This window comes from Prionailurus viverrinus, chromosome B3, assembly GCF_022837055.1.
Source record: "Prionailurus viverrinus isolate Anna chromosome B3, UM_Priviv_1.0, whole genome shotgun sequence".
NCBI classification, from domain to species: Eukaryota; Metazoa; Chordata; class Mammalia; order Carnivora; family Felidae; genus Prionailurus; species Prionailurus viverrinus.
The window spans coordinates 25294549-25310082 of NC_062566.1; the positions used below are offsets into that span (position 1 = coordinate 25294549).

General features: G+C 51.6%; 1 protein-coding gene across 5 annotated transcripts in view; it reads left to right on the forward strand.

Moving 5' to 3' along the window:
- The window catches only part of PSTPIP1 (proline-serine-threonine phosphatase interacting protein 1), a 50500-nt gene extending 37861 nt beyond the window's left edge, over window positions 1–12639 (forward strand). For 4 of the 5 annotated variants that reach the window (XM_047863230.1, XM_047863229.1, XM_047863232.1 and 1 more), the window contains 7 exons: window positions 3099–3178; window positions 3775–3873; window positions 4941–5055; window positions 5552–5642; window positions 7896–7951; window positions 8152–8276; window positions 9228–9533. In XM_047863230.1, the coding sequence (XP_047719186.1) occupies window positions 3099–3178; window positions 3775–3873; window positions 4941–5055; window positions 5552–5642; window positions 7896–7951; window positions 8152–8276; window positions 9228–9359 (698 nt within the window). In that variant the 3' untranslated portion in view covers window positions 9360–9533. Of the gene's footprint in view, window positions 1–3098; window positions 3179–3774; window positions 3874–4940; window positions 5056–5551; window positions 5643–7895; window positions 7952–8151; window positions 8277–9227; window positions 9534–12547 lie in introns of those variants that run through there. The other variant, XM_047863228.1, reaches the window with a different exon arrangement.
- The last annotated feature ends 2895 nt before the right edge of the window (window positions 12640–15534 follow it).

The following is a 15534-nucleotide window of genomic DNA, read 5'->3' on the forward strand; positions in this document are numbered from 1 at the left end:
TGTTAGTGTCCTAATATTATTGTACTTCTCCCTTTGTGTTTGTTATTATTTGCTTTTTATATTTAGGTGTCTCTGTATTGGGTGTGTGGCTATTTACAATTGTTACATCCTCTTGTTGGAGTGATCCCTTTATCATTGTATAATGCCCTTCTTTGTCTCTTGTTCCCATCTTTTTAAAAAGTCTATTTTGCCTCAAAGGAGTATTTCTACCCCAGTTGTGTTTTTGTTTATTTTGTTTTTGCTTCCATTTGCATGGAATCTTTTTCTATCCTTTCACTTTCAACCTGTGTGTGTCTTTAAGTCTGAAATGAATCTCTTCTAGGCAGCATATAGCTGGGTCTTGTTTTTTTATCCATTCAGTCACCCTATGTCTTTTGACTGGAGCATTCAGTCCATTTATATTTAAAGTAATTATTGACAGGCATGCATTTATTGGCATTTTGTTAACTGTTTCCTGGATGTTTTTGTAGTTTTGCTCTCTTCCCTTGTGGTTTGATGACTGGGTTCTTTTCTCTTTTTGTTAATATTATAGGTTTGGGTTTATGATTATTATGAGGTTCATGTATAACATTCTATGAATAGAGTAATTTATTTTACATTGATGGTCACTTAAGTTCCAACACGTTCTAAAAGCACTACATTTTTACTCCCTCCTCTACATTTCATATGTATGATGTCATATTTTACATCTTTTTTATTTTGTATATTTCTTGACCAATTTTTGTAGATATAATTGATTATACTGCTTGTCAGGCAGAGTATTCTTGGTTTTAGGGTTTTTTTTTTTATTTTTCTGCCAGCATTTTATCACTCCCTTCTAGCCTGCAAAATTTCTGCTAAAAAGTCAGCTGATAACTTTGTGGTTTTTCGTGTATATATAACTAGTTGTTTTTCTCCTGCTGCTTTTAAGATTCTCTAGCTTTAATTTTTGACATCGTAATGATTATGTGTTTTGGTGTGGGCCTCCTTGGGTTTGTCTTGTTTGAGGCTCTCTGTGCTTCCTGGACCTGGATGTCTGTTTCCTTCCCCATGGTAGGGTTGTTTTCAGCTATTATTTCTTCAAATAAGTTTTCTGTTTCCTTCTCTCTTTTCCTTCTGGGACCCCTAAAATGCAAATATAGGACACCTGATGTTCCAGATGTCCCCTAACCTGTCCTCATTAAAAAATTTTTTTGCTCATGTATATTTATTTATTTTGAGAGAGAGAGAGAGCACAAACAAGGGAAGGACAGAGAGAGAGGGAGAGAGAGAATCCCAAGCAGGCTCCTTGCTGTCAGCACAGAGCCTGACGTGGGGCTTGATCTCATGAACTGTGAGATCATGACCTGAGCCAAAATCAAGAGTCAGACGCTCAACTGACCAAGCCACCCAGATGCCCCATAACCTATCCTCATTTAAAAAGTTATTTTCTTGGGGTGTCTGGGTGGCTCAGTTGGTTAAGTGTCCGACTTAGGCTCAGGTCATGATCTCACGGTTCATGAGTTCAAGCCCCGTGTCGCGCTCTGTGCTGACACCTCAGAGCCTGGAGCCTACTTCACATTCTATGTCTCCTTCTCTCTCTGCCCCTCCCCCACTCATGCTCTGTCTCTGTGTCTCAAAAATGAATAAACATAAAAAAATTAAAAATAAATAAAAATAAAAACTTATTTTTTTGATGTTCCACTTGGATATTTTCTACTACCTTATCTGTACTTTTGCATCCCCTAATCTGCTGTGGATTGCCTCTAGTGTATTTTTCATTTAGTTATTACATTCTTCAGCTCTGTTTGGTTCTTTTTTTAATATCTTCTATCTCTTTAAGTTCTGAGTTTATCCACTCTTCTCTCAAGTGTGGTGAGCATTTTTATGACTATTACTTTGAACTCTTTAACATGTAGACTGCTTATCTTTGTTTCATTTAGTTCTTTTTCTGAGGTTTTGTCTTGTTCTTTCATTTGAAACATATTCCTCTATCTCTCCATTTTGTCTGACTGTGCTTGTTTCTATGTGTTAGGTAGGTCAGCTATGTATGTCTTGTGGGTCCCAATAGGACAAACCTTCCTGGTCACTAGAACCAGGACTCTAGAGGTATCCCCTGTGTGGGCTGCATATGTCCTCCTATTGTGACTTGGCTGTGACTGCTGCAGGCTTGCTGATGGGCAGGACTGGCCACCAGCATGGCCAGCTGAGAGGCTTGGCTGCAGCTGCTGCAGGTGTGCTGGTGGGTGAGGTTAGCCCCCAGCACAGCTGGCTGAGTGGCTTGGCCACACTGTTGAATCCTTTTTTTAAGCAAATGAGTAAACTGAGACACAGAGAGGTTAAGTACTTACCCAAGGCCACACAGCCAAGAAGTGGTGGTGAATGCATTTCAACCCAGTCTATCTGGCTCCAGAGTCCAGGACTTTCACAACCACCATCATGGGAGACAGACCTGTTCATCATCTCTCTCTTATACACACACACACACACACACACACACAGCCTTCTCTGGGTTTCTGTCTCCTCTATCCTTCATCTGATGCCAGAACCTTCCCAACACACTTCATCTCTGTTGGTACACCTCCTAGGGCAGAGAGCTCACCCCTATTGCCCCCTGAAAATGTTCTCCCTTTTTCTCTGCTTCTCCCAGAACCCAGCTGCTGCCTTGGCTGGCAGATAGGTGTCCCTCAGATTTCTGGGAACGGAGGTCATGGAACCCAGCCTGCTGGGTTCCAACTCAACAGCTCCCCTGCTCCACCCCCCCCCCCCCACCGCCTTCAATGCTGCCCTTTCCAAGCCTCAGTTTCCCATCTAGAAATTGTGAGAGGGTAGGACCTGGGGGTGGCAAAGGTTTGGACTCTGATCTTGAGGTGTGGGCTCTACTGCAGCCCTGGGCAGCTCAGAGCACAGCAGGGAGCTAAGAGTCACCTCCAAAAAGAGCAGTACCAGAGTAAGTGGTCCTGACAGGCTTTTGGATGAGGCACCGGAAGCCAGGGCAGGTCTCTCTGAGGCAGGAGGAGGGACTCCGAGGACTTGGGGCAGGAGGGCACTCTGTGCAGGGGCACTGAGGGAGCAAAGGGGTGGAGGTTGGGGGTGGGTGTCTAGGCCTTGACCTCCCTGAGGACCACCTGTGCTTCCAGAGCGAGTGTACAGGCAGAACATCGAGCAGTTGGAGAAGGTGCGGGGTGAGTGGGAGCAGGAGCACCGGACCACTTGTGAGGTGAGTGACTGTGGGCATGAGGCCTGCTTCTCCTGCTGCAAAATGAGAAGGCTGTCCATCCCTCCAGCTGCTTCATGGGGGAAAGTGAGGCAGTAGTGGGAGGAAGGCCTCATTCCTTTATTCATTCACCCATCTGCTCTCTCCCCAGGCCCTGTGCTGGGCCCCTGTCCCAGGGAGCTCCCCATCTGGCTTTATGCCCTGATGGGGAGTAAGGCATCCTTCACCCCTTTTTGCTGAAGCCGGCCCTGAGGCTCAGAAAAAGCCCATAGCTTCCCTGGGTCCTGCTGGTGGACAAGACCTGGGAGATAGGCCTTAGGACTCCGGGTCCAGTTCTCCTCTCACAACAATGCCCAAGGGCTTTTTTTCTAGCATGTGATGGAGACTGGAGGAAGGGTGAGGGCAGGAACCAGAAGCCTCAGGTGCTGGCACAAAGGTGGGTGTGGGGATCCTCCAAGAAGGGCATTTCCTTTGGACTTGGCTTTCAGCAGGGGGGGCGTGTGGCTAGTCAGTGCCACGGTAGCTGAGTGGGGCCCAGTCTGGCCTGACCCTGCGAGCCCCTCCTCACTTCTCACCTCCATCCCATCTCCACCTCGCAGGCTTTCCAGCTGCAAGAGTTTGATCGATTGACCATCCTTCGCAATGCGCTGTGGGTGCACTGTAACCAGCTCTCCTTGCAGTGTGTCAAGGACGATGAGGTGGGGGACTAAGGACAGGGCGGGGCAGAGAGTGAGCTGGGGGTGGAGGTGTGCAGATAGGGCAGACTCCAGGCAACAGCATGCCCAGGTCCGTCTGAGTCCATCAACAAACAGCTCAGGGCTTAGCCTCTGCCCCTGGAGCCCCAAAGGACAGGGGACTCAGTACAAGGCCCTGGTCTCCTTGCCTGGAAGACTGCTGTTGTGGTTACCTTGGCATCTGCCTCTTTGCTCACCCCTGCTCCCAGGTCCTTGGCTCTGCTCTCCAGGCCACAGAGCACCTGCTTCCTGTTGGGGTCAGAAGGGAGCTTCTGCCCTTTGACACTGCCCCTCAGAGGTTTGCAGAGAGGCTGGAGGACACTGGGCTGCTCTACTCCAGGCCTGGTGCTTGTAAGAGCCAAGGTCCAGTCCCTCCTCTGCCCCCCAACTCCCTGGGGTGTCCTGGTTCCCCTTACTGAACTCTACATGCCAGGAGTGTTGGGGTGGGTTCCCCCAGCAGAGAGGGGCCCCCACTTCTACACGAGGGGCTCTGACCTCTGTTAGTGGAGCCTGAGAGCCATGAGCTCTCTTGAGGCAGCCCAGACTCCCTGATGCCCACTGTTGTTACTTGCCTGAACCCTTCTGCCTGGACCACGGACTGGTGGTCTCCTTGTGGCAGAGGAAGGAATGGGGGCTTTGGATCCTCTCATTAATGCAAAGCCTGGCTACACTGAATTCTTGCTCTGCAACCTTGGGCAAATCTCTTCCCCTTTCTGAGTTTCCTCATCTATAAAATGGGGAAAATGGTGTCTTCTTCAGAGGACAGGAGTGAGATAAGTCCCTTGCATAGGACCTTGTGCACAATAGGTGTTCAGGAAGTAGAAGAAGCTGTCAGCCAGGGTTCTGACCTCTCAGTTCCACGCCAAGGCCCCCAAATACAGGCACTGAGCTGTGCGCACAGGGCCCGTGAGGAGGCTGGTGGGGTGGAGGCCCCTGGCCAGAGTTCACACCCACTGAGGAGCAGGGCTTTGAAGAGGGTAGGCCCCAAGGTGAGGCCTGATCCCTCAGCCTCTGCTCTTGCCCACTGCCAGCTCTACGAGGAGGTGCGGGTGACGCTAGAAGGCTGCAGCGTGGAAGCCGACATCGATGGCTTCATCCAGGCCAAGAGCACAGGCACTGAGCCCCCGGGTGAGGCCCGGCCTGCAGGTAGACAGCCTCTGGGGCCAGGCCCATCTGTCCCTAAGAGGCCTGGCCCCAGTTCTCTGAGCCTCAACTGCCAGGACAAGGCTCACAGCTCCCTTCTGGGTGAAGGACCCTGGGCCAGACCCCAAGGAGGGGTCAGGGATGGGGCAACCCCCTGGTCAGGACCCTGGCCTACTGCCTCCTCTGAAGCAGAGATGGCACAGTGCTTAAGAACACAACTCTCAGAAGGGGAAATAGAGGCGGGAGCCTTCTTACAGCCGGTTTGGTTCCACTAAATCATGAGCCCAGAATATTTGATCTCAGTGGTGCCCACAGTGGGGTGTGTCTCATCAAAGTGAGAGAGGCCCCCTCCCCAAGCACCGAAGCAGGCTAGGGCCAGAGTGGGTAAGTGGGGCCCCCGTCTGGGTCTCTGGATGGGGACAAGTCGGGTATCAGGTGGTGCAGGTCCCGCCTGCCCTGCCCTCGGTCACCCTGGGCCTCACAGGCTTGCTGCCCACAGCTCCGGTGCCCTACCAGAACTATTACGATCGGGAGGTCGCGCCCTCATCCGGCAGCCCTGGCGTACAACCATCTTGCGGTGTGATAAAGAGGTGAGGTGCCAGATGGGGCTGAGGAAGTGCCAGGAAGTGGGTCCGGCCCCTCCTCCTCCAAGTGTTTCTCCCACGTGTATTTACTGAGCACCTACTGCGGGCCTAGTGCTGGGTTTAGGTGCTGGGCATTCTTTGGGGACAGGACAGCCTCATTTTGGACTCATGACACCTTCAGTCCAAAGGGACCCAGACATTAAGCAAATAATCACACCCCATTTACTTGCCGGTGACTGCACTCAGAGCTCCAGGGAGGCCCCAGGCTGGCTTCCTTGTCCCTTGGGCCCTGCTGCTAGCCTGGGTTGGTACCCTTGACTGTCATGCTGTGGTAGTGACACTCCTGCTCATGCAGGATCAGGACACAAGAGCAGACCTTATAGACAGTGCTCTGGGAGAATTCCCCAGGCCTTTCAGGGCCCCTTCCCTGGCCTGGCCGCAGAGGATCCTAGTGCCATGCATCACTGTGTCACCTGCACAAGTCACCTTCTCCAGGTCCAGAGCCCAGAAGTCATTGGGGTCAGACTCAGAATCCAAAGACCCTCTTGGTTCAGGCCTTAGGTGACAATGGTGACAGCTCATTGAGAGCACCCAAGTTCCTGAGGGGGCCACGTGCCCTGTGTGTGTGTGGGAGGAGTCTGCATCTGTGGGTTTCATGTGGTGCCTGTGCCCCACTCCCACCCCGAGGCCCCTGTGATGCCCTCTCTCCATCCAGCCTTGTGCAGAGAAGGCCCTGCCTTCAGGAGGTAGGTAAGGATGAGGATGGGGTTGATGGACCTCTCAGCTCCCTGAGGACAGCTTATCTCTGAGGCTTCGGGAACTCCTGAAGCCTCCCCTGTGGGACACCTCTGGAGACAGGGAGTGACCACCTGTGCTCAGAGCAGGGGCACAGCATGCCCCTCCAGGAACCGTGAGAAAGCAAAGGCCCCAAGGGAGGGCAGTCACACCCTCACAGTCTTAGTGTAGTCTTGGGGGACTCAGGTCTCCTTGCAACCCTAGGAAGGACCTGGGTCTCAGCACAGATGGTCATTTAAACACCTGATGGAAAAGCTCACCTGGGACAGCGTCAAGAAAGGACACGGGTGCCTTGATGAGAGAGCGGTCCCACCAGGTGGAGGAGGCCTGGCTACTGGAGGGGATGGGCAGGAGCCAAAGCAGGGGAGAGCTAGAAGCCACGTACAGCTGAGGAGGGGTGGGCCAGTGGCCGGGAAGGAGTGAAGTGTCACAGGTATAGACAAAGCTGGGGAAATGGGCAGCAGCCTCCATGAGCTCTGCTCCTCCCAGCCACAACCCTGCCGACTTTTACCCTGACTCTGGGTAGGGGCAGGACTCTGTCATTGGTGCTGAACCTGCACAGCCCGTATTATCATCAGTCCGGGTCCACACACCCATGTCCATGTGTTTCTATCCTGGGCATGTATCCTGGGCAGCCCCCTTGCACCTCACAGCCACTCACAGGCTATGCCTTGCACCATCTCTGTCTGTTAAAGCTTTCTTTCAGGGAAAGAGCCTAGGTGGCTCAGTTAAGCATCTGACGTCAGCTCAGGTCATGCCTGGGATTCTCTCCCCTCCCCTCCCCCACTTGCTCTCTCTCAAAATAAATGAATAAACTTAAATAAAGCTGCCTTTCAGGACTCAACCCCACCTGGAAGCCTTTCCAGAGGCTAGGAATAGCATCAGCCTCTACTTACACAGCCCTCAGCACTGCCTGCTTTGTGGGTACCCACGTCTGTCTCCCCAATGCCCCCAGGGTCTGCCTCTTGCTGGCTCTGGTCTTTTTATGCAGCAAACCCTCATGGCTGCCGCTCAGTCCAGGCATGAGCCAGGCACAAGGAAGGGGTGAATTAGCCTGGCACTGCTTCCTAGTGCTATGTACATTGGAGTCCCTACTTCCCATGGTCAGGGAGTGGCTGGGCTGGCCAGGTCATGGTGGAGCGCAGGGAGGAGGTCTGACTGGGCCCAGGCAGGTGAAGGTCCCAGCAAGGCCCAAGCGGGCTGAACTCTGGAGGGCAGCCCCTTCACCTGTGGGGGTTAGAAGGAGGATGGAGCAGAAGTCTGGGGGCTCAGGGCCTTGGGAATGCAGTGAGGAGAGCCTGCAAAAAGCAGGCTGAGGAGGCTTAGGCGGGTGAGGGAGGGGAAGGACCACCCTCAGGCCTGAAGGGCACTCATGTCACTCTGTGCCTAGAGGCCAGATGGCCCCAGCCCTGGGGCTTTGCTGAATCCCTCTCCCTCCCTACCTGCTTTGCTTCTTGCCCCCAGGTTCTCCGGGCTGCTACACGGAAGTCCCAAGACCGCATCATTGGCAGCCTCTGCAGGTTACTGGGAGTGATGTGGGGGCCCCCAAGCAACTGAGCCCAGGGGAAAGGAGAGGACTCCTTTGTGGCACAGACGGGTTCTCTGCTTTTGGGGGGAGGCCGAGCCAAGTCAGGAGAAGCTCTGTGCCAGGGGGGCCTCCGGGATCACTGCCTTTGAAAGGGGTAGGCTCCAAGCCTCACCTTGCTCTCCGCCTCCACAGAGACCCTGACCCCAACCCCTGAACGGAGTGAGGTTGTCTACTCTGCCATCACGGTGCAGGAGGCGCCGGGCCCCCCAAGCGTGCCAGCACAGGGCTACAGGGTGCTCTACGACTACACGGCCCAGGTGAGGCCCTCACCCCCTCTCAGGCAGGCACAGGCAGGCCAGAGTGTGGAGTGAGCTGGGGCGTGTGCCCCTAGAATAGCACCCAGCACTTGGCAGTGGCTGTGTATCTGCCAAGCAAATGTGGAACGGGTACGCGGGCCTGTGCCCGAAACTGTTCTCACACACACGCGGTGTCCAGGCATTCACGGACACTGTGTGCTTGGGTGTGCATGTGCAGGCACGCTGACAGCACCTGGGGCAACCTGCAGGAGATGGACCAAGGGTCAGACTCTGTGCCCTCAGACTGGGGCCACAGGCGCCAAGAACGAGACCTCGGGTTGGTCTTCTGAGGTCCATGGGGAAAGGATGGGTCGAGAGGCCATAGGACGGGTGCTCTGAGATCCTTGAGAGTCCAATCTGCTCCCTGCTTTGGTGGATGTTGTAGAGCCCCCCTCAGTCCACACAGAGGGAAGCCAAGAATCCCCTCGGGGCAGGCAGGCTGTGCCCTGGGTTGTGCAGACTCCCAAAGCCTGGTTCTCGGTCAGAGGGGGGACAGGCCAGGAGAATGGGAGTGTGCTTGTGTGACAGGGGCTGGCTCAGCAGCAGTGGGGAGGCTGTGTGCGGTGCGCCTGAGAAGGCTCGGAGCGTGGCGAACACACCTGTGTAAGCAGAGCTGGGAGAGTGGGCAGCAGGGGGGAAAGTGGGGGAAGAAGCCTCAGGGTGAGGAAGGCCTAAAGATAAACCAAGGAGGGCAGGAGGCCGAGTCCCACAAGACACCCCACACCTTACATGTCTCCGGAGGCTGCCCCAGCCAGAGCAGCCTCGTCTTGTGGCTCCAGGAGGCCAGGTGCGGCTCTGAAGACCTGGCCCACCGGGGAGACAAGTTCCCATTTACTGCTGGGGCGGGGGTGCCCACCAGAGCCCCCCTGAAAGGGCCCCTCCAGCCCAATGCACTTTCATTCTCTTGCCCAGAATTCCGACGAGTTGAATATCTCTGCGGGAGACATCCTGGAAGTCATCCTGGAAGGGGAGGATGGTTGGTGGACAGTGGAACGGAATGGGCAGCGTGGCTTTGTCCCTGGTTCCTACCTGGAGAAGCTCTGAGGAAGGGGCAGCAGCCCCCACCTGGACCTGCCCTGCCCTGGGGCCAGCAGAGTCCTCACTGCTGCCCCAGCCTTGCTGGGGCCCTAAGACCAAGCCAACACCCCAGGACGTATGCTGGAGGCTCCCTGAACAGTCTCTCCCACAGGGAATAAAGGAGTGCATTTTTTCTCAGTCTGTGGGGGTCCCTTTCACTCTTTCTCCTGCCCCTGTGTCCAAGTACATTGTCCAAGATGAGGGAAAGGAGTGAATGGAGAAGTCCAGGGGAGCAGAGCTCACTTCCAGTGTTATCACTAAGGCCCGGGCCAGTCCTGTCGCAAGGTCTGCTGGGGAGGGACAAGAGCCCTGGCCCCAGTCTGGGAACTCCCACGCTGCCAGGGAGACACATTCACACACAGGCCAATGGGAGAAGGCTGTAGGGGTCGGGATGGGGGATGGCGATGAGCATGTGCTCAAGAGACCTGGGATGGGGGACCATACTTTCTGGGGGCAGAGGGACTGGAAAGGAGTCTCAGAAGGGCAGTAGCAGACAGGGCACAGAGAAAAGAGCATTAGGGTGGGGTAAACGTGTGAGCACAGGGTGGAGGTGGGAATGCCTGGAACATTCTGGGGATGAGCCAAGCTCAATCTGGGGAGGAAATAGGTGATGGGTCCACTGGAGGTGAAGGGACCAGAGTGCAGAGTCGACAGGCTTGGAGCCTTGTGGGTGCAAGCGACCCTATCTCCCAGACCCAGCTGAGGCTCAGGGAAGGCACGGCTGCCTGTGCCACTCCATCAAACATGGCATGTCCCACCCAGGTAGGGGCTCCAGAGCCCACGCAGGCTGGCCCTGGGCCCTGAGGTTGCCGGGCTTTCAGGCCCCCAGAAACACAACTTCCACTGCTGGCCAAGGCCTGCCAAAGCCCTGCTCTGGCTACAGTAGGTGCCATCATTGCCAAAGATGTTGGGAGTGGGTGTTGGGGAGAGAGCCCATGGGAACCGGTGGCTCCTCATTCCTGGCACTCCCCCACTCAACTGTGGGGGCCCCAACACTGCCAGCACAACAGGCGCGACCAAAGGGGGTGGCGGGGGACACAGCGTTCTTCTGCACTGGGCACACCTTGAGAGATACTGCCAAGGAAAGTCACTATTCCCTGAAGACAGCTTTCTCTAGGACCGTTACTTCACTTATTCATAAACTTGTATGGCCCACCCCATACGAGCAAGAGGAGTAAACCTCAGTATTGCTTTACTCAAGGAGCTCACGACCCAGTCAAGGGGACCAAACAGCCCAGAAATTTAATGACAGTACAGGAAATGTCCTGAGGTTCAGAGCAGTCACAAGACTTCTGGGAATAGGTGACCCAAGAGAAGCCAAGGAAACAGGAGGGCTGTTCCCAGAGAAAAAAGAGGGCTCCTTTCTGCTCCTGTCTGCCTCTGGTAGCCCACAATGGGCCGGAGAGGGCTCATGTGTGTGATGGAGAAGGGAGTGAGGGTCAGCACTGGAATCCCCCAGGATTTAGAACTAGAAGATACTCTGGCAGAATCTAATCTGACCTCCTGCACAATGCCCTGCCTGTCACCACTTGGTACCCCAGTCGGCATCAACATCCCTGGTGACAGGCAGCATCCATGAAGGCCCATATGCCCAGGCAAATGTCAGGTGCTACGGTGGCAAAAATGAGGCATCTGACCAAGCTCCTCCCTAGGCAGAGGGTAAGGAGGGCACTGAGAAAAGGGGGCTGCCCCCCATGGCTATTCTGATTTCCAGCTCTGTGCCTCATCTTTATCACGTGAGCAAGAAAGTAGGGGTGACTAAGTACACTTGGCACCTGGTGGTGGAAGGGATGGGCTCTGTTCTCTTGGGAGGGGTAGTACCTTTGGGGTGCAGCCTCTCACCTGTCTTGGGTGTGGGCACCACAAAAGTCCATCAAGCAATGAAACGGTTGTTTTCTACCCAAGTGTTACTCATGCTGGGGCCAGGCAGGGTGGAAAGGCATGAGGCAGCCCCCGTGCAGGGCAGGCCTCCTGGAAGCAGGGCTCCAGCTAGCCCTCTGCTGGATACCACCCACCTCTGCTTCAATGTGGCAGATGGGATGAGAGAAAGGCTTTGGGCATTTGGAAAAAATCAGACTAAGGCTTAAATCTTCCTGGAAATGTCATTGTCCCTTATAAAGCACATTCTACAAGGGAACTGACCAAACACCCTGACACATCTGACGTTCATAAATAGGGATGTTTGGAAAGGAAAACATAATCTTGTGCGTAATCTTGGTCTTCTCCCCTGAAGGAGAGAGGTCAGTGAATAAAGCCCTATGGAAATGCCTGCCTGCAACTGCCAGGCGTGGGACCTGCCAGGCGCCTCGGAAGGAATTTGATCAAGGCCTCCTGATGACTTCTGTGACAGGCCCTGTATTTAATAATTGGGAGTGGAGGGGTGTTCAGGGGTGCAAAGAGCTCACTCACTCCAGAAGGGGTGCACAGATGCTGTAACTCCTCTGATATAAGGTAGAAAGCAAGCAGGTGAGAGTAGGCCCCAGATGCTAGGTGCAGACTGTCCAACATGGAAGTGATGGTGGCTCGTCTGGGAAGTGGCAAAGGGGCTGAAGAGCAATTCAGGAAGGCCAGGGAAAGCAGATCGACAGGACTTGGTAACTTACAGGCTAAGAGACAGAAGTGGGAGGACTGGAAAGGAAGGAGGAAAGGAGCGACTTCTGAACTGAGCCAGGCCTTGAGGGCAGACGGGTCCTCCCGAGGCTGAGAAGGACATGGAGGAGGGGTCAGCGGCAGGGACAAAGCCTGAGCAAGGGCCCAGAAGAGGCAGGACAGCCAAGGAGACTGACCACCGGCGTCAGTCACGTATGGGCAGCCAAGAGGGAAGAAAAAGAGAAAGTTAGGTATCCGTGCTTTATTTGTTCCTTGAAAATACCTTGTCATCTTGACTGAGCATTCCATTCGACTACAGAGATTTTTAAAAAAACCTTTGGCCTAGATATTTATCATCATTTCTGACAGGTGCTGCAGTGTCTACGGCCCCAGAGGGCGATGGGTAATGAGTGTTAGATAACAGAGCCTGTGCTCTAGTCGTTCAGGCAGCCAGAGAATGGAGCTGAAAGCAACTCGGGTCACAATTTATACCAGGGAAAAAACCCACAAATGAATCTAAGTCAGAGTCATGGCCTCTGCAGCTTTCTCCATTCTCCATGCACCAGGCAGGTCAGAACCTCAGCTGCCATGAAACAACTGCGTGGACGAACAGCCCTTCCGGCAGAAGAGATGGCGCCACATAAAGAGGGAGCTGGCAGCCTGCTTCCTGGTGGATGACAGCCTCTGAAGTCAGAACATCAGGGTCCAAAGCCAGGCTCGTGCTTCCTTGTGTGGTTTTAGGCAAGTCACAATTTCTCTGGACCTCATCTTCATCTTCAGTAAGATGGGTATAATCAGCCTCTTGTGTACCTGCTATCCTCATATAAGTTCAAATTAGATATAAGTACTAATTAAAAGCAAGAGATGACCATTTTGAACAAAAAGGCCTCTGAATCTTGGCATAATCATCCTCACTCAGCATGCCCTTTGGAGGGCTGTGGTTATGTCAGTAAGTCCTTCCCAAAGGAGACAAGGAGTAAAGAAGAAGCGATCTGCTTTTTGGCCAAACTAGATGCATGCCATCACTGAGCTCCAACACCTAATGCCAAACACCTTCCCATAGCTATTCCCAGGCCCAGCCACATCTGCCTCAGTCTGGTGAACCAAGATGTCTGCCTATTTCCCATCCTGGCATGTGAGGCAGTAGCACAGGCCCAGAACAAAGCTGCCACCAGCAAGTGGGCACACCACCCTTAACATCCTCATAGGATTCTCAGGACCCCAGGGATGTGGCTTTCCAACTGTGTCCAGCAAAGCCCCACTTAGGGGCCAAAAGGAGGAGGAAGGGAGTGCTGTGCCTATTTCATCTTGAACTCCACTTGTAGAGTTTATATGCTGGACTAGCAGTGGTTCTCAACCCTGGCTTCTCAGTGGAGTTACCTAATAAGACTTTTAAAAATGCTGATGCTTTGGTCCCACCTTAGATAGACTGAAACCAATTCTCAGCCGAATTTGAGCATAAATATTTTAAACATTCTTTTGGTGATTCTTTTTTTTTTTTTTTTTTTTTTTTTTAAACGTTTATTTATTTTTGGGACAGAGAGAGACAGAGCATGAACGGGCGAGGGGCAGAGAGAGAGGGAGACACAGAGTCGGAAACAGGCTCCAGGCTCTGAGCCACCAGCCCAGAGCCTGACGCGGGGCTCGAACTCACAGACCGCGAGATCGTGACCTGGCTGAAGTCGGACGCTCAACCAACTGCGCCACCCAGGCGCCCCTCTTTTGGTGATTCTAATATGCAGCCAGCAGTGAGGACCTTTCTGGCTAATGGGTTTTTCAGCTTGAAAAAAAAAAGTAAAATGGAAATCCTATTCTTACGGCACCATACTAACTTATTTTAGACATTCAGTGCCCACTAAATGCCAGGCGCTGGGGATGCAAAGATAAACACATTTCTTTTCTATCCTATTATTTCCATATCTATTTTTCTTTCAGTGAGTACACTCAGGAGAGAAGGACTTGTGTGTAAGTCCATTTCCCCAGGAATAGGAATGTACACAGCACTGTCCAAAAAGGTATTTAGTAGGAACACTTAGCTTATTTTTGCAAGGTCACTAACACCCTCAGGAGACCTCAGACACACTGTAACAAAGAGCCACCCAGAATGTGCAAATTATTTTCAAGAACTGCCCCCCAACCTGTGTTGGATACAAGATCAATGTATCTAAGGTGGAGGTGCTCCCTCACACCAACAATAACCAGTTAGAAAATGTATCAGGAAGATTATCCCACTCACAGCAGTAGACACTGAATTTCATAGAAAAGTTTCCTAAGTAAACTTAACCCTGTTAAGATATGTAAGGGGAAAAAATCCACTACCAAAACCCTATCAAATTAGGCAGATGACAGAAACTGGAAATCCAACAGATACAAATGGCTAAAACATCTTAATAGTAAAAGAATACATATTCTTATTTATTGGAGTGGAAGAAAAATAAAGGCTGATAATACACAAAATGCCAATAAGGGTATAGGAAAATGCACACTTTCATCTCTAGTGGGAATATAAATTAGAATAGCTTTTCTGGAGGGCGGCTGGACATAACCATGAAAAGCTTTTAATGTGCCTTTTTGTCCAGAGTAAATCCATTACTCCATTCTTGCGTCCACGTAAAAATGCACAACATGGGGTGGTGAAAATGCGCTGGAACTAGAGAGGTGGTTGTGCAACGCTGAATGCACTAAATGCTGAACCATGCACTTTAAAATTGTTAATTTTATGCTATGTGCATTTAACTCAATAAAAATTTTTTAAAAATTAAAAAAAAGTTAAATGCTTAACAGCATGTGTACAGAAGTCTGCACTGCAGCAAGGCTGGAGTCAATCCGAATGTCCATCCACTGCACACTGGTTAAGCATGATATTAATATACCCATGCAGCTGACAAACAAAAATGACAGAATTCTACATTCTGGTACAGAGTACATACTATGCTGTGAAGAAGAAAAAAAGACCTTGTAGAACAGAATTCATATATTAGCAAAAAGCAAAACTAAACCCCATCACCAAATGTAGTTTTTTGTATATGTAAATAGTCTGGAAGGATACACACCATCCCTAAACTTTACCTGTGGGTACTTTTTTAAAATAGTTGTATGGTTTACATTTTTTAAAGCACTATTACTTTTGTTAAAAAAGAATTATGAACAATTTTTAAAAGGGATTAAGACAAGCTCTGATAGGATAAGCGGCAAAGACACCCCTGTAGTAATGCACACAGCTAGTGTCAGGGACCAGGGATCCTCAGAGAAACTGATTCCAGGGCACCAGGGGTACAAGATAAGCCTGGGACATCTTGTTAAGTCAGAAATTACAAAAACGTTCAACAAAAAATGTCAGGACACAAAAAGCAACTCGAAGGGGCTCCCGCTGGCCAAATCTGAAACTATTTGAAAACCAAAAGCAAAAAAAGGACAATAATGAACTATAGATCACTGGGAAAAAAAAATGGGACTTGATCAGTCCATAATGAATATAAATGTGTGTGTGTGTGTGTGTGTGTAGACATACATACATACATACATACATACATACATACATACATAAACTGGG